Genomic DNA, 18556 nt, shown 5'->3' on the forward strand with positions numbered 1-18556 from the left:
TCTGTGCAAAAATATCTCCACAAGGTGCAATATAAAATTTACAGACATTAAAACTGACAGGAAATTAATTTCCAGTTTATATATATATATATATATATATATATATATATATATATATATATATATATATATATATATATATATAAAACAGGTTTAAGTGCCAATTAACTGTTTTAGACAGTAAGCAAGAATAACGAAAACAGTTTCATACAGAATTGTTTATTATCAACAAGGAAGAATGTCATCCATAAATCGATTCATTGAATCATGATTAAGAACACAGTATACCGTTTCCCTGTCTGGAGTTGGTCAGGTTCACTCTATAGGGCCAAAACTGGATGGAGGTGAACTAGGAAGGTCTATAGGCGTGTCAATCCTTTGCTTAGTATTTTAAAACGAGCCCTTGACCCCACAGATAGGACACACACAGTGGTATCCACACCAACTGTAGCCATTATATCTGACTAAGAACAAAAATGTTTAGCTGTATTAGCTCATAACCCTACAGTGGCAGTTTATTTTTTTTTCAATGAGCATGTAGGTAAAGTTGAAGCAGCAGCATAGTGGTTACTCAGCTAACACCATCGGCATATGACCTTGGCTTGTCCAACAGCCACACCTCTATTTAATGAACTGTCTACCCAACATCAAAATCTCACACTCATTTGAGCTTTGTAAGAAGAATGAACCTCCCCATATGCCACAGGAGAGTTTCATTCCAGGAATGGACTTGCTACTGGTGATCATGGGGTTTGGGGTGGAGGAGGAGAAAGCCACCTTATTGAAATACAGTACATCATTATTTTGCAAACTATATATATTGTTACCTACATAAAGACAATATCCAGTATTCCTCTATGCTAATAGCTTTGTTCTTCGCAAAGCTGCATACAGTTTGTATGATACCTGAAAATAATTAAACATACTGCAGTACATCGATACAAATGGAGCCACTTTGTGGCTAGAACACCATTAACAAGAAATGGCAAACAAACCTTTGCTGAAATCAGTTGTTTGATTGTCAGTGTTACTATCCCATTTTTTGACTATTTACCAAAATACTTTCTGTACCCTCTTCTGTAGATCCTCCACTTGGAAAATAGCAAATTCTTAACTTCAGTCCAAGATATTGGTTTTTGCCATCAAGAAGCAATGTTTTTGTCAGATGGATGTTTTCGCTTCTATGGGGATAGCTCACAGGTCACAGTGGTTCTCTTACTGGCAGTCCTGGTGCATTTCATGCTTACGCTACTACACTGCATTATTTAAGCACCAAATATTAGCAGATCCCTTTAGGAGCTAGTGTAAAGTATATACTGCAAGAAGACAACTATGCCTAACCTGAATAAAAACCGACAAGAAAAGTTCCAGTAAAGTGTATGAAAACAGTTCTTCACATTTCCAATCAAAATGAATACAATAAGTTCAGCTTGACTCTTCATAACGTGTTCATAACGCCCCTGTGAATGTTAGTGGCTCCACTTCCATTTCATTCATCATGTCTGTAAAATATGTTAAATGTAGTTACTAAACATGCTGAAAATGCCTGCTGTGCCTTCAGCTCTCTAAACAGACACCATGTATGTATCTGTCTTCAAACAGTAAAGATCTGCAACCATGATGGTACAATGCTACAAGTTCTCATTGTGAATGATATAATACTGTAAAATCTGTCTGGCAAAGATTTTCTGCATGTATAATTATTAGCTGAAGTACTATTAATAGGTATTTTATCGATGACCAAACTGATATTTAACTCTTACAAAAACCTGTGAAAAAAAGTTCATTATTCTAGCCAATGTATTAATCTCAGAATCCTCAAGTAAATGTATTTTTTAATCAAAAACATGACAAAAACACTAGCTACCAGAACACTACATGTTTGAAGCATTGTACCTTGAAGGAGCTTCTTTACCACATATGGAACATCTGGATCATGAAGGCTATTGTAGAGGTCTTTTATCGTTGCATTGTCCTTTGCCTTCTTTTTCCATTCCAGAAGCATGTTAAATTTTTGCATCGCTAGGTCGTCTTTGTCTTCTTCTTGAATCTGATCGATATCGTTCTTTGAGATATTCAGATAGCTGATGCCAAGCTGTTTCCACTCTTTACCAAAAACCTTTGCAATTCTCATAAGCTGTTGCTCAGTAATACACAGGTTCTTGCTGGACCTTGATCCATCTGGAACAAAATACACGATTAAAAGGTGTTTCAGATAAAGAAGATTCCAGCCCTATTTTCACTCTGATCATTTGTTTAGGCACAATCCCAAATAACCTGCTACTCAATGCACACATTTTTCCATATTGTCCAAAGCAGAGTCCTCTTATCCCACTATATAGGGTGCAATCCCCCTTATATATCATGGTATGGAGAATCATGCAATCAGTACATCATTGCTGTAGACACCCTAACCTCAAATATCCATTCTGGGTCTATCAACAATTAAAGTGAGTGGACAATTCTGAATCTGATTCCCATTATCAGAGGTGAACACTATGTTTAATCCTTTAAAATAAACCATACTTGAATTGCAAAACAGCCCAGTCGAGACAAAAAGCAACAATACCTGTTGTGTCAGCACGTTTGAATTTCTTATTGTTGTTTTCCTCAGAACTGCTGATTGATCGCTTTCTCTTAATCCCTGTGCAAAATCAGAGATTTACATTTCAGATCTCAAACCGTTTCAAATCTTTGTCATTAAAATGTCGATTAGTTTTTTATTGTTAATATTATCCTGTAAAATGTTTTTTTTAATTTTAGAAAACTCACTTTTGCACTTTCTATTATAACAGTTCTACAATTATCTTTTTAAAACAGACTCACCATTTGCTGCGGTCTTGATAGCTGTTTCCTTAAAATTGCTTGTATTCCAATCACCTGTCAGGAATAAAGCATAGTTACAAAATTTAAAACAACTCAAATGAGATTTACATACATCAGCCATAACTTCAAAAACACTCAGTAAAATACTAAGTCAATCAGACACATGTTTTGTGTATCCTGAAGAAAACACTAGCCACACAGTTTGTCTACTTTAGTCTTTAAATAAATAAAATTAAACATACATTCTCGTAGTGTTGTAGTCCAGACAGCGAGACCGGAGTCAGCTTCAACCAGTGACAGTTTAAACAGGACTGGCTGTTCAAAATAAACCTCAAAGTAGCCTTTAAATCTGACTGCATCTAATGTGAACTGTATTTCCTGCAAAGACAAAAACTGGAACGTAAGCGAGTGGCTGCTGCATTCTAATACTGTAATTCATTTACTGGCAATTAAACTAACAATAAAATCAGGCTTTGCAGAAAAAAAAAGATTAAAACAGAAAACAAACAGACATAGGTTTTAATGAAACATATAAATACATTAATTGAATAACAAATGCAAAAAAAATGTGATAGTGTTTGATCCTCTGAATTGCAATGACCCAGATAAATAAAGGAAAGTTGTGTTTCTGATATGCTGTGAAAACCACACCTCGGGTGTTACGTCGGCTTCTGGCTCACTGATTAGTCTGTATTTCTTTTTTTCCAGCAGCAGTTTCTGACAGATAGGAGGCTTATCAATTTTGATGTATGCTTTATTTGCCTGCTTGACATCTTTAGATATATCCTAAAAGGCAAAACAAAAGGATTAAACTAAGAAACTTTTTATATGTACAACTCAGACATTTAATGCATTGGGCTTGTAGGCCATTTAACAGCAAGTTATTATTCACTGCAGAATTGTAATTAGCTTTTTTTTTCTGAAACGAAATTCTGCTTATTGAAGAACATATGCTCACCCACAGACTATTCAAATGAATTAATTCTACTTGATTTTCTGGAGCAAGACTGTCCCAGACACACCTTGAATTCAGCACTCGTTTTCAGCAATGATGACCACAGTGGCTGTCTGTACTGAATATGTATATTTGTAAATGTTAATGTTCCCAAATGCTGTCATTAATAAAACTTGAGGTTCTATGAAGTATCATTTTTAGGCACTGCATTTTCTCTGTGGTCACAAACTTCCCATTGTGAGCTTTTACTGTAACTGTAAACAGGAAAGAACCAAAACCACTGATAGCCTTTAAAACTGCATGTTCTTCTCTTGTAGATATGACACAAGGTGAAAGCATGTCTGCTATGATTTCAATGACCAAGGAGGTTAATCCTCCAAGAGACCGATCCCTGCCTGGGGATATACTGGAGACAGGTGTACATATATACATATTGCTGTACGGTAGTGTTTTGAACAGATGTAGACAACCATTTGATCAGGATCTTACCGAGTTATACTTTTTCTGCACAAGTTATTTGACGTTTTACAAGAACCGTCTGGTTGTATTATGAAGAGTTTATATATGACAATGTCACAAGGATTTAAAGTTTAGCTGGAAAGTTTTTTTGGTTTGATCTGGGTTCCAGTAAACTTATACAGCTTAATCTTTTCAGCGATGGCAAATAATTTGTTTTTACTGAACACAACACAGTATTGGCTTGAGAATGTGACAAAAAAGATTGAAAAACAACTTTTCAACGTATGATATTGATCTTTGCTTACCTTGATATCCGAGTTGTTGTTTGTAGCTAAATATACACGAAACGATGCCGAGGGATGACTGTCTAACACTTTGTATAGAAGAACCACGCCATGATGTTCTATGTGTTGTGATGTCTGAACAATGGGACCCACAGGTGACAGAGAAGTGACATTCCATTTAATATGGGAAGCAGAGTGATCAGAGGATGATTCTATTACGGAGGCATTGTCCTTAATGTGCAGAACTCCAAACTTCATGTCACTTTCATGATCTGTAAAAAAAAAGACCTGTGATCACCATATCAACAAATCAATCACAACAGAGCACTGATGATAAAATAGTAGAAAGGTGACAAGCACAATGAATAGATCTATAATAAACAACATACTCTCCATGTGGTAGTTAAGGCCTCCCATAGTTAAATTACAAAAAAAAAAAAACGCATGGCAGAAGAAAATGACATTATTTTATAACGCACACTTTCAACAAGTATAGTTTAACATTGTATAACGTACCATCTCGATTATATTAAAAGATTTAATGTCTAGTTCTGAATGCTAGTCATAGTTTAGACTGCTTCTTTATTTAAGGTGGGACACTAATCAGGATATCCAGACACTGTTAGAACTAGGAGTACATTTCCTATTGGTTTCAAAAGAAAGCACAACACCAGGGCCATCATAAAAAGTGTATCAAATGTCCTTACCACCCAAGCAGAGTGAATGGGGAAAGTGGATGGCTTTGAGAATGGTGGGGTCACAATTCACGTCAAATATTGGACCAACTAACTTCCATGGTTCTTTCAAATACGTTCCATACTTGCTCCAGGACAGTATTGCATACGTGATTTTAACCTTCTCCGAAACTTCGAACATCAAACCCGTGACTAAACACTGGTAGGAGCCTTCGTTATCCAGTGTTAAGCTAAAGTAAGAAACAGAAAGGAAAACTGAAATCGATCTGAAGTTTTGCATTATTGGTAATACTGATTGAATGCCAAGAAGTCATGCATCTGTACTCACAGTAATCGTCCCTTTGATAATTTTCTTGGAGTTACTTGTTCGTAGGATTGATTCTGAGGAATTTATCATAAAAAACGCCCAATTACACTCATCCTTTCTTAAATATGCATGTTTTTTATTTTTTTAATTACACAATACTACCCTTTTTTTAAATTGTCATAACTAATAATTGTTATCAAACATACAATTTTAGCTGTCTGGGAATGAGAAAGAACTCAGCACTGGGTAAAGACTGTAGTGGCGTCTTTGTTACATTAGTTCCACAATAATGTGCTGAATATTGATAGAACTGTGTTAAAGTGAAGAAATAATTCACCTTGGTAAGCAGATTTGATCATGGTAAATATATTACCTGCCTGGTCTTGCATTTTTCACAGATAGGCTTAATATAAAAGTCTGCAAAAGAAAGAGTGCATACATTATTTACAGTACAGTATATATATATATATATATATATATATATATATATATATATATATATATATATATATATATATATATATATATATATAGATAGATAGATAGATAGATAGATAGACAGATAGATATATATTAGTAATGTTCTATATGGTCGTTTATAACCTGATCTAGATAGTGTGTATATACTTACACTATTGCACACCTTAAAATGTGTATCCAGTATGAAAAATGCGTATTTGAAAAGACGTACATGTATGCAATGTCTGTGAATAAATATGCTAACCCTAGTAGACAGACACACTGGTCTGAAACCAGTGTTATATATGTACCTGATTTCAGAGTAGATAACTCAGTTTCTCCATCTGCACTGTGCTCTGCAAAACAAAATATTGCCACAAGTTGTTCCTTAAATGATCACATTTCAGCTCTATAAAGTTAAATTGTGTGTTCAAGGGTATGATTTTATTTGTATAAGGGTTTCTTACCAGAGTTCAAACTTCCCTCGTTTGTTTCTTCTTTTTCTATTAAAAGAAACTGCAGTATGTTATGCACTTCTTCTAGTGTGTAGTGAGCAGGGATTCACTCTATCTCTTATCATTTGACATTAAATGAGTGTTAAGAATTTAAATGTTCTATACATGTTGTATACATCGTCAGCATTATTGAGTTCAGGAAAATTCATTTGAAATATTTGGTTACTGTGTGAAATTTGCAAACAACAAAAATAAGTTGGGACCACTGGGAAAAAGAAATTCAAGCAGTGGCTTTACAGGATATCAAAAACATTTTTAGAATTTCAGAAAGGCATAACAAATAAAAAAAAATGTTATTTACCCAATTCATTCTCAGCTACACTTTCATCTGTATAATGATATAAAAATGGTGTATTATAAATACCTAATTAAAAAAGAAATAGATTTGCCTCCTAAAACATTTCATAACAATTACAAGATCATTAATTCTACATAGTCCTCTTCATAGCAAAACCATTACAGAGCTCAAAGTACAAGGACCTAACAAAAAAGATACAGATTATTAAAAAAAAATCCTGTTCAAGCAAACAGGTTTTTAAATATGACTTAACAGCAGGCACAGGTCTAGTATCTCTGATCCTTTATAAGGCAACAAAGTCTCAGGAAATAATAATTACCTAAGCTACCAGCAGTTAAGCAGACTGCAGGAAGCTTTGGAAAGAGGTATCATGGGAGTGCAGAGTTCAGATTGGAACATAAGATGTACAAGGCTTTGGCATAACATTTAAATGTATGTATGCCCTTACCAGAATCTTCACTTTCTGAGCTCTCTTCTGTGGAAGCTTCACTCCCTATGTGGTCTACGGAGAAAGAAATCAATGGGTTGTAATGTTGGCTGTTAAATGTCTATACCGTAACACTTTACTGCAAATGGATGACCATAGCATGACTGAGTAACAAACTCAACTCTAGAAGTCAATCAAAATAATTTGAATTACCTGATCACAATTATATTCCCACCCACATTAAGCCATCTATATTAAAAGGCTGGTCAGCCGAGTGCCAGATCCAAGAAATAAATGTGGCGTAGGACAATAATCCTTACAATAAATATGCACTGAGGCAATAAAACAAACCACAAATAATAGAAATACTGGATTACAATAAAACTGGTAGAGCAATACGACTACAGAACAATAAATCTTATCAATTAGCCCAAAAATAAAGACAGTCTAAATTAAGTACTTGATCGACAAATGGGCAGATTCTCTGTAAAAATACCAAAATGTCAACAAAAAATGTCCCCTGGCTTAAACTGTCCATGCACAGGGCATAATAAAGAAAATAAACTGGGTCTTCTGTCCTGAGGCGTTAGTTGAAACCCAATGAAACAACAACAGAAAAAGCTATTTGACCAGAACAAAGGTATATAACCAATCCAGGCAATTATGGAAAAGAATAATAATAATTGCTACACTTGTGCAGCATAATAAGTTTGCTACCTGGTATACTTAATTGGATGGCAGAAAACCAGGCTAGGTTATCAGTTTAACTGAAAGCTTATTAAGCATTTATATGTTGAAGCCACAAATGTAATTTTGTTACCCTGTTTCCCGGTAAATGTTGAAAGTTATTGAAATCTTCATATATTCTGCCTTCCATACATAATTTATTATTAATTATCCCAGTTATTATCCCAATTATCAGTTCTCATATTTATCTTGTTAAGTGTTTTAAGTGTCCCTATAGCAATGGTCTGGTTCTTTAATTGATTCTTTGTATCATTAAGCCATTTGGCAATTTCTTTATTAAAGGCACTTGGTTAAGGGGGAGTCCGTTTTTTGTGTAGAGATTGCAGGTGGGAATATAACTGTGATCAGGTCATTAATTATTTTGTTACAACTGATTAACTCGTTATGCAAAATACATCTAGGACTTCTCTCCCTGATGGAAGTTGATACAGGTGATATTGTTCTTAATGAACGGAACTTGATGATGTCTTAAAAATTGATATTTACACAAGTATGAAAATCACTGGAATCCAGCTCCAAGAAGCAAGCAACAATAACTTAAAAGGTCAACTAGAAAATCCAATGTCAGTCAGTGATACTCTTCAAATACCAGCTAAAATCACCTTTATATTGACATGTGTTGCCAATGTTATAAGTTCTAAGTGACCCTGACCTGGACAGTATGGTTTAATGACAGTAATTCCCAAATATAGAAGTGTGGTTACCTACGTATTTGGTGGAAACTGTCTGAAAGATATTGAAAAGGCATGTAGGAGGAGACTGCCAGTAAAATGATTACACTGCCACCAGTACAATATGTACTTACTGAAAAACAAGTATAATTCAAGGAAAACCACTGTCCACATTTCAGATGTGGATTTCTATTTCTGCTTTCTAAGGACTCCCTCATTACTCACTCTTTTCTTTTGGTTTCTTCTAACCGCACAGGTTCACTTTTAGTTTCTGTAGTGCAGAAGACACCTCCTGTACATTCAGAGCAACGCTGTTCTGTGCAATATCTCCTATGCAGCATGGGCATGCCATACTGATGCTAATTTGAATCAGAAAGAGCTGCTCTTGTTATGTCAGCTGGGAAGTGGTTCAGAGGAGGGGAAGTTTTGGTTTGGAGTCCCATTTATTAAGGAATATTTTATTTTAGGTTTTTTTTTTGTTTGTTTGTTTTTTTCCAGAAAAACGTATTACATTGTATGTAAGTGTGGTCATACAATTCATTTTATAATTGTACTTTAGTCATTCCTTGAAAGCCTAACCATGTTTTTTTTTTTTTTATTGGGAGATTTTTGTTGTGTGGAATGTACTTGCACATGTCAAGAAATGTATTTTCTGAATATTTCATAAAATAAACTGCCCTTCTCTGTTTTTGGTACTGTGTGTATGAGAACCGTGAACATGAAAAAAAGAATGTTCACACACTGACATCTAGTGGACTTCATGGATTTCAATTTAAAGTACCAGGAGCAGTTCGGCAATAGACTCCACAGGTAACTTCTGACTTGCTAATGAATGAATATTTAACTATAATAATATTGTGAAGAAGAGTATACATTTTGAGGGGCTTTGCCTAAGAGACTTTTTATTCATTATCCTGTGATAATATAACTGCATTGTGTTAGAATATATATTTTTTTATCACAAGATAACAATATTCAAGACATTATTTGACCCTATCAGACAAGTAAACACAGTGTTTGTACATATAATCAAACTCCCTCTCTGTGTTTTGGCACAGAACTACTTCTGTTAATCTTACCTTTTTGCTCCGATGGTGAGACGGCGCCACTAAAAAAAAAAACAAAAAAAAAAAGTTTTGCAATTGAAAGTGACTCAATGTGCATCTATATGCAAATAATCACAGTGAAGTATGGGAAGAGACAATGGGGTAAGCAACTGAAAATGCAGGCGATATGGCAATGTTTTTGCCTTTGGGAACACAAATCATCTACGAAAGAATATTTCACAAAGGTTAAGTATGTTATCCTGCATGCACTCTCCTGTGACTTTAGCTGTAAACACTGCAGAATTCTACCCCACCAGTGGAAACGTGGTTGAGATGGAGTTTACAACACCTGTGGCCCATATCAGCAAAGGAACAGTTCCCTGCAGATGTGTGGAAATTCATTCAATTCGAATTTGATATGCATCCATAAACAACAGCATTTTCTTCCCGTCTGCAACATTTGCTTGCTTCCTGCGAGCAATCACTCTGGTAAACATTATCACAGACTGGCCCACAATGAAGAATAGGATGTGAAAAGCTATCCAGTCTTGTCCTTTTTCTCCAGTAACAACACTTAGCCCAGAAGGGACACGAGTACCGTAAATTGTTTCTTGCTTTATGTTTTAAATACTCAAACAGTTTCAAATGAAATGCAATTCATTTTCAGGACACAATATTATTAGGGCAAGGGGTTTAATTCCACCTCCCAAAAGCCCTGCATCAACTAGTGGGTGTTAAAGTGACCTGTTTCTATGTGTAAGCCACACACATCACCACTAAACCATAGACTGAACCTTCCCAGGCTGGCAGGTGGCCAGTGGTGCTGCTCTGAGTTATCTGAATTGCAAGGAAGGTACATGGGGAAGTTTTCATTACTTTACGTGTATGTGCAAAAACATATCCAGCTTTCACTCTACAAAATGTAAAGAATAGAGAGACTGACAAACCGCAATGAATACCAGATTCTGATTATGATAAATCACTCAAGTTGACAGACCTTAAATTAAATACAAAGGAAACATAATGTGGTTTATGCATAAAGGGCTTGAAAACCATGAAGACCGGGAAAGTTTATTTTAACTTCAGTGTCATTAGTATTTTATTACTTGCTCAAATGTAATGTAAAGGTATCCACCATAGAAACAGTGCTCACCACAATGCAGTTAAACTGAAGTGATTCAATCCTAACAGTCATATACAGCTCATGTGATTTACTGTAAACCAGTGCATACAGGGCTCAGTTAAAAGAAAAAGGCATGTTTTCAAGTAAATCATGTTCAACTCACAAGCTTTTTAAACTGACCAAATTGTCCATAAATAGGCAACTCTTCAAATAATTCTGGAGGATAAGCATCTGCACAATTTGACAAAGATATATTCTCCTGTTTAATGAATTTATAAAATGGGTATTTTAAATACTCTATCCTGATTGGTCAAAACAGGTCACATAGGGGTGTTGATATTACAGCATATCACCACGGGTCGGCACTTTTTTCAAAAACAGGCAAATCACTGGCAGATATCCATACACCTAGAATTTAAAAACAAAAACAGCAGACATACTGGAATTTATCGCAATAAACATGACCGACGAGATTTATGTAAAAGTTGAACTTTTTGGAAATCTAAGTGTACATTAGATAGTGAATGAATCTGAACTGGACACAAATGATTAATTAAAGTTGTGAGAAAAAAAAAATCAAAAGTATTCAAATAAATGCAAAACTCGCCATTCTGATCGCTCTGTTCCTTCTCCCTGAACTACGGCGTTTCCCTATCCCATTTTGAAAATAAATAGTTAAAAAAATATCTCTTAAACTTTCAGCTTTTCGCAAAAGATTTGGGTCCCTCTTAAAAGAGACTTTGGGTTAAAATATGTTTTGTTGCCGTTGCTCCCGCTGTCCGTTCTTCGGTCTGCCTGGGGCCACCGGACCCACACCCCTGCGCAGCTGTGTGATCTGATGCTGAACATTTATAAATTCATCTCGAGTTCCTGCCACACCATTTAAATGTGTCCAGGTATGGTGGTATCATGTCTTCTGCTGTGCCCTGCATTGTTTTAAATTGTTTCTTAACACTGGCCCAGTATTTCTCCACGTTACCAAGCTGTAAATTGCAAAGTCAGTTTGATAAGTCACTGGGTATTCCATGCAAATAACGTCTTTCTCGCCACTGTGAAGCTGCAGCACAAATCTGTTATGGATACACCCTGTTACTAACCCGGATAACAAATGATGATTTAAAAAAAAAAAAAAAAAAATCACTCTCCCGATACTATTGCAGGTCTTGTGAGGAAGGTTCTGCGTGATTTAATGTTAGTCTTATTTGTGCTGCCTGATTTAAAGGCAGACTCATTTGTGCTGTGTCATGATGAAAACGGACAGTAATATTTTACTTTAAAATGTAATAAATAAACCATGAAGTACAAGACGTGTAACGAATCAAAACTGTACTTTCAATGGCAATGTTCAATTCAACATCTGAAATTATTTTTTAATTAATGCATTTTTTTTATTTATTTATTTTTTTATGTTTTAGGGATTTTTTTTCTAAGTTCAGGCAAAGGTGGAAGGATATTGAATAAAAAAATACTTTTTATGTTAATTAAAACATGTTTTTACATTTTGTTGGGGGGGGGGGGGGGGGGGGGGGGGGGGGGGGGGCTTTTGTAATGTTGGTTGATCCATTTTATAAGCGCAATAAGGCACTTCAGGGTGTGGGATATACTCTAATATCCACACGCCCGAGCGGTTAAAGCCATTTGGCGTCTCCTCGTGACTTATAACACACCCGGGGCATATATCAGAGTATATCCCACACCCTGTCATGCCTTATTGCTTACTGATAGCCATCTGAGGGTTTCGTAACTTAGTTTAATATTGCATCAATACACTCTCAGGTTATTGTCAGTGCTTCAAATTATATACACCATGACTGCTGCTGCGGTAAAGATTGCATGCATTTTACATGTACTACATATTGTAGTTTTTTCCCATTGTCCATAGTTATCGATCTCTGCTCTTATATAGAGAAAGGGTCGCCTGTGTGACTGTGATCAACAGAAAACATGCTGTATCTAGAAGCTAAATCAAAGTGGTGGTCAAGTCACTACTGTGCCAGCAATAGCTCCCTGTAAACCAATTAAAATCTTTCTATTAAAGTCTTCCTTGGCCCACGTTCGGTTGTGCTGTATAACTTCAATGAGGATTGTATACCAGTCATACAGTGCAATAATAAACCTGCACAACCCCAAGTTTCTTTTCTTCTCTTGAGCACTGCTAAATGTAATATGTACACTTTTTTTTTTTAATGTACCTATCAGTCAGAAAATCATGACAGACACGCATTCAAGGTTTCAGTTATTTGTAAAACTCTTAACTTGCAGAACTTTGAACAGAAAATGTAGCATATGTTTAAAGAAACCTATGCAAAGCCTTCAGTAAACAAAATGAGCTGAGCACAAGCATGTAGACATGAGCAAGACTGTGTTATTGTAAAACAGGCACTGCATGGCAGAGGGTGCGTTAACGCACATTTTTGGTTCCCAGATGCAAAATAAATCCATTGGAAGGAAAAATATTTTTTCTTGTGTTCACTGGAGCACATGGTGGAAAGGGACGCAGACATGCATATTCATGGTAATTTATTACACTGCAGCAAAATGACCGTAAAATACTTGATTGTTTTAAAAAAGCAAACAAACAACAAAAAAAAACTGTTCTGCAATATAACAGGATTGATTAAGGTAAACTCCAGTCCTGTAGGTGGCAGCAATAAGCCTCATATGTGGCTTTTATTTCATAGTAATATTAAGAATATGTACTTTTAGGCCCTGTCCACACTACATAACCGATCACGAGAACCGGATTCTAAAACATTTTAATTAATCCAGCCCAAACTTTAGCATCCACACTGAAGTACCGTTTCATGTTTCGTCGGGCGTAATGTGTACACACACTAATGCTATTAGAATAGTTTGGTTACTGTTCCTAGCTTTAAATTTTAAAATAATGTGTTATGCTCCATATTGCTAAATTCAAACAGGGCTGACAAATTATGTGAATTGTTCATCCCTGATCCTACTTTTAAGTCACATTTCACCTTTGCAGTCGCCTAATTTAACGTTGTGCTTCAGTTATTTTCTGCACTAGTTTAACAGGGATGCCCTTACAGATTTTTAAGCATAAAAATTAATATATAGTGCAGCGTGTACACTGATAGCAAGTCAGTTGTCAATTTGAAGACTTTTTTGCTAAGCAGTCAGCATCTTCAGGGGATTCTCATGAAGAAGATTGCTCATCTGCATCTCAGCCATCTACTCTGACTGAGTTCTACAGTGACCGAAGCAGTTGCAAGCAGTAGTAATGTACAAAAACGCAAACAAAAAATACGTTCTTATAATTTTGAATGGGAGATGAAGTATCCGTGGTTTGCTTATCGAGACGGCAAGATGTACTGTGTGTGAAAGAGCTGCTGGGCACAAAACAAAACAAACAAAAACATATACGCACATATGTAATTTTTCAAGAATCTTCGCTTACAAGACACGGCGATGCTGTTACTGTTATTGTAAATCTGAAAAACATTAAAACACATGTAAGGTAGATGAAGGCAGCAAACAGTGTTTACAATCCCATCTCGTTGTCATGTGAATGGTCTACTCTTAGTATATTTAACAAAGAAGAAAGTGTGTCTGTGTTTATATGTATATCTATACACAGACATATTACATGCCATAGGGTTTGTATGATCATAAGAATGCACCAAAATGCACATCCCTGGAGTTTCTTAGCCTTTGTGTTGAAATGTACATTTGATGGATGGGACGCAGAATTTTGGGCCTTTTCAGAAACCCATGAACAGAAAAGCTAGGGTGACCTCTGACAAAGTAATAAACTATAAAACATAGTGTAGCTCTTCCCTTTAATTACCAGTACAGTAATTACAAATCTAGTACTTTGTAAATACTTAGGCATTATTATTCTACTAGAATGTACAACTGCCATGTTGAAAAATGGGATCAGCCATACAGTGATGTCTACAAAAGTAAAAAAATTAAATGTAAAAAAGGACTTTGCTTAAATTGCTTCTTTAAATCATGTAACTATTTTATTTTATTTTAAACAACATTTTGTTAAGTTAGAGTTGTTTATAGTATGCTTTATTTAGCTTTTTAGGGTTTTTCTATTCTATTTATTGTTGTTGTTGTATAACATCAATCAATCTTTATTTTATAAAGCCCCTTTTATAGTGTGTGGACCACCATCACATAGCGCTTTACAAGATGCAGTAACAAGAAATCCATAATACTTTAAATACAGCAAAATGCATAATACAAGATATACAGTAAAAAAGCATAATACATTAAATACAGTTGAAAGTACATACTGTAATACATAAATTAGTAGCAGCAACACAGCAGATATCAAGCAAGAGAGAACAGATGGGTCTTGAGGGTTGATTTAAAACGAACGGCAGGGGCCGCATCACGCACCAAAGCTGGGAGAGAGTTCCAAAGAGTCGGAGCCATGAAGCTAAACGAGCGTTCTCCAAGTGTGGCGCACTTTTGCTTGGGAATAAATAGATAAGAAGCAGGCCAGAGTCGAAGGACCTCAGCTTGCGGGCAGGGACATAATCTGTCACAACTTGACTAACTAAATTTACTAAACATGCTAAATTAGTTATAGCAGGCAAAGACATATTTTGTTCTTACCGTGCAAATATATAGCAATTAAACTGCATTTTGTTTAGTTATCCTTTTCACTATAGTTTCATGCCTTTACATTGGTGCCATGTTCTTAAATAGTAGGATACTTGAAAGAAAAGAAGGTGTTCCCATATATTTAAGTCAATGTGTGCTGCATTGATTTTCTAGTCCTCATTAAACAGGCCAGTGTGTTGAAATTTGCTATATTATTTCCTCATCTGAATCTTTTTCTAGGACTATAATGTTTATGTTTAATATTCTGTTTTCCTGGACAAAACCAGTCAAACAGGTTTAACACAGTATCCAGACTCCATTCAATAGGCCCTGGAGCGTGCAAAATACAATACAATTACAACAACAACAATTCTCGAAAAACATGGATGCAACTCTATCTCCGGTTAGATATATGATTCAGAAACACATAATAGTCAGACATCTTGTGATAAATCCAGGGGGGACAGCGAAAAAATGAATAAACTGATAATGGATCACTCATTTCTGTTAATTTTGTCCACAAAAAAAAAAAAAAAAAACACTGAAAATTAGGTTGAGGAAGACATTTGAATCTAAAATAAAACATAAATGATCTTGTAAAGTCTTCTTAATATGATCATCCAAGGAACTACCTTGGTCTTATGTGGGGCTGATTTAACATGGGAAATACACACAGACACATAGGGATGTCTCAGAGTGGTCACTTTAAACAGCTGTTCCTTCTGTTAGGGTGGTCTTTGATACAGCTTTGCATGAATTAGAGTTCAGACAGTACAAGGCAATAATAACCCCTGCTAAAAACCGAACACCTGCTAAAAAAACCGAACACCTGGGGGGGGGGTGGGGGGGGGGGGGGGGTGTGGTGGGGGGGGGGTGGGGGGGTGTGTGTGTGTGGGGGGGGGGGGGGGGGGGGGGGGGGGGGGTTCATATTTATGCATCATACCAGAATAAATGTCAAATCTAAGTACAGTATCTAGATATAATTAGGTAACTTTGAAAGTGCTTGTTGGTCAGTTTCATTCAGTGGAGGCTGGAGTCTGAGCTGTGCACAGGGTTAATACAATAGTGTTAGCCTTTATGGAATCTGGTTTATCACAACATATTCCGATTCTGTATCCCTGTAGAAGTAAATGGCACAGTCCATTCAACAGTTGTATAATAGGTATTGAAAACAGACACAAAAAGTCACCTTTGTGGCTTTCTATATCATAGATTCATTATCTTTCACTGTTTTCTTTACCCTTATTTTCCTTATCAAATGCAGAGAACAGTTGTATAATAGGTATTGAAAACAGACACAAAAAAGTCACCTTTGTGGCTTTCTATATCATAGATTCATTATCTTTCACTGTTTTCTTTACCCTTATTTTCCTTATCAAATGCAGAGTATTTTTAGATTTCATAAATAGTTATTTATACAAAACACAACCAACAGTTTGAACCGCAATTTTATGGTTATGTTTTTTGTTTTGTTTTGTTTTCTTCTTCTTTATTTGCCTTTACACATTGTACTAGTTGCATCATGATCCCTGTTGCTAAGGTAACTTTATCTCTGGGTCCTTTACAGAAACTACAGCTCCTGCTGGAACCTGCTTTTATTTGCAAGTGAAAACTTGATTTGAGCTGCAGGCCCAGTGTGAACAAAACAGGAAATCTCTTTCTGAAACAGCACCACTAACAGCAACACTAATAGTCAGATGCAGCTGGGATTCCTGCGTATATCAGCATACTAACTTCCTCTCTCACATCCAAGTCGTTGATATTCTTCAGATGTATGCTAATTATTGAAAAACAAAGTATGTTTATTTATCCCAAAGGCACGCTTGTGTACATTAATGTATGTTTGTGTGCACTGTCTGAAATAATCGAATCATTTAAAATGTGTCGCATTGTGCCAGAAGACTGACGGGCATCCTTAATTCAAAGCCTGGGCTAGAAATGTTGAGTCACAGGATAGTAAATGTTGCACATTGTCAAATGTAACAACAGATAAGAAACGATGCTGTAACATTCAGCGTGTAGCTATAAACACGGCTGAGACCGTTAAACAAAGCCTTACATCTAGATAGATTAGTAATGTCCGACTAGCACGTAGCAAAGAATAAAATAATAATACTAATATCTATACGTTGTTTTTAATAATTGAAGATATTATTGGCTTTGCTTTTAAGTTAATAGCATTTTTAATTACATTGCACAATTTACAGTGTAATAATTTGTTTTCGTGGTGCTTATCAAACAATGGAAACATGGCGCCTTTAATATGTTTCAAATTCGCGCTTCTCTAAGCAAATAAATAAAAGAGGTCGGAATAAATTAAAAAAAAAAAACGCATCATAAGTTTTATAATTCTTTAATGAGGTATTTACATACATGCAGAGCAAATAGATCATCACCAGTAAGTATTCATAGTATAACGTTACAGTGTATAACGATCGTCCTTTTTATTTTCTAGGAGCTTTACAATATATATATAAATTGTGTGTGTATATATACGGTATTCTGCGAAACTTACCTTGCTTCAAGTTGTTTCATATCTTCAAAGCTGGTCATGTTTGCGACCATTCTGTGTAACTTTCGTTTCTGCGTGTGTTTGTTTGGTTTTTCTCTTGTTTTAATCGTGGAGCTTGCTGTATAAACACTGCATGCTGCTGCAATACCGCACACCTGCAGAAACCAACGTCACTCGGCAGAGGAGCACTTCCCACGTTGCAAAAGATATTCAGCACAGTCAGCGGTATAACGCCTGTTTATTCTCATTGTGCGCGTGTATTACAATGTTTCTCCAAACACAATATACATATATATGAACGTCCTTTCAGGCGCAATAAATAATATATAAAATAGCTTGTGCAAAATCCGAAATCTTGCAGGGTGGCAAAACAGTTGTACTTCAGGGGCATTGAAACACCAAATATGTGAATGAATTTAACTGAAATTGATAATATATCAAGCCGGCCCATTTTGGGTGGTGTAGTATTGTAGTGGAAATCCCGCCCAAACCCGTTACTTTTTTTTTTTTTTTTTAATCAAAAGGTAGTAACATGTCTTTTGCTTTCACAAAAGCAGGAAGGAAGAGTATAAATTCAGTACTGACTATCTATGCATGGCATTGTATAAAATATCGTTCCAGTCGAGAACAGAAAGCATGAGGAACTGTTATGTA

At 35.7% G+C, this 18556-nt stretch overlaps 1 protein-coding gene across 1 annotated transcript; it reads right to left on the reverse strand.

Moving 5' to 3' along the window:
* Positions 1 to 239: 239 nt before the first annotated feature.
* On the reverse strand, positions 240 to 18076 carry LOC121322652 (NACHT, LRR and PYD domains-containing protein 1b allele 2-like). Its single transcript, XM_041262841.1, has 16 exons — positions 17906 to 18076; positions 9723 to 9751; positions 7247 to 7300; positions 6802 to 6828; positions 6453 to 6488; positions 6297 to 6341; positions 5900 to 5943; positions 5548 to 5600; positions 5232 to 5449; positions 4546 to 4796; positions 3478 to 3612; positions 3069 to 3204; positions 2827 to 2880; positions 2570 to 2644; positions 1897 to 2181; positions 240 to 1502 (listed from the first exon to the last, which is right to left on the reverse strand). The coding sequence occupies exons 1-16, from the start codon at positions 17953 to 17955 to the stop codon at positions 1450 to 1452; spliced, it is 1545 nt and encodes a 514-aa protein (XP_041118775.1). The 5' UTR covers positions 17956 to 18076; the 3' UTR covers positions 240 to 1449.
* Positions 18077 to 18556: the final 480 nt, after the last annotated feature.

Source organism: Polyodon spathula, chromosome 11 (assembly GCF_017654505.1).
Source record: "Polyodon spathula isolate WHYD16114869_AA chromosome 11, ASM1765450v1, whole genome shotgun sequence".
Lineage (NCBI taxonomy): Eukaryota > Metazoa > Chordata > Actinopteri > Acipenseriformes > Polyodontidae > Polyodon > Polyodon spathula.

Excerpts from the sequence above, each read along its gene's own strand:
- LOC121322652 (XM_041262841.1), bottom strand. The coding sequence starts at position 17,955 with ATGGTCGCAAACATGACCAGCTTTGAAGATATGAAACAACTTGAAGCA. Across the intron at positions 6,342-6,452 it reads CGAGGGAAGTTTGAACTCTG|AGCACAGTGCAGATGGAGAA; the intron begins GTAAGAAACCCT and ends TTTGTTTTGCAG. Across the intron at positions 2,645-2,826 it reads TATCAAGACCGCAGCAAATG|GGATTAAGAGAAAGCGATCA; the intron begins GTGAGTCTGTTT and ends GATTTTGCACAG.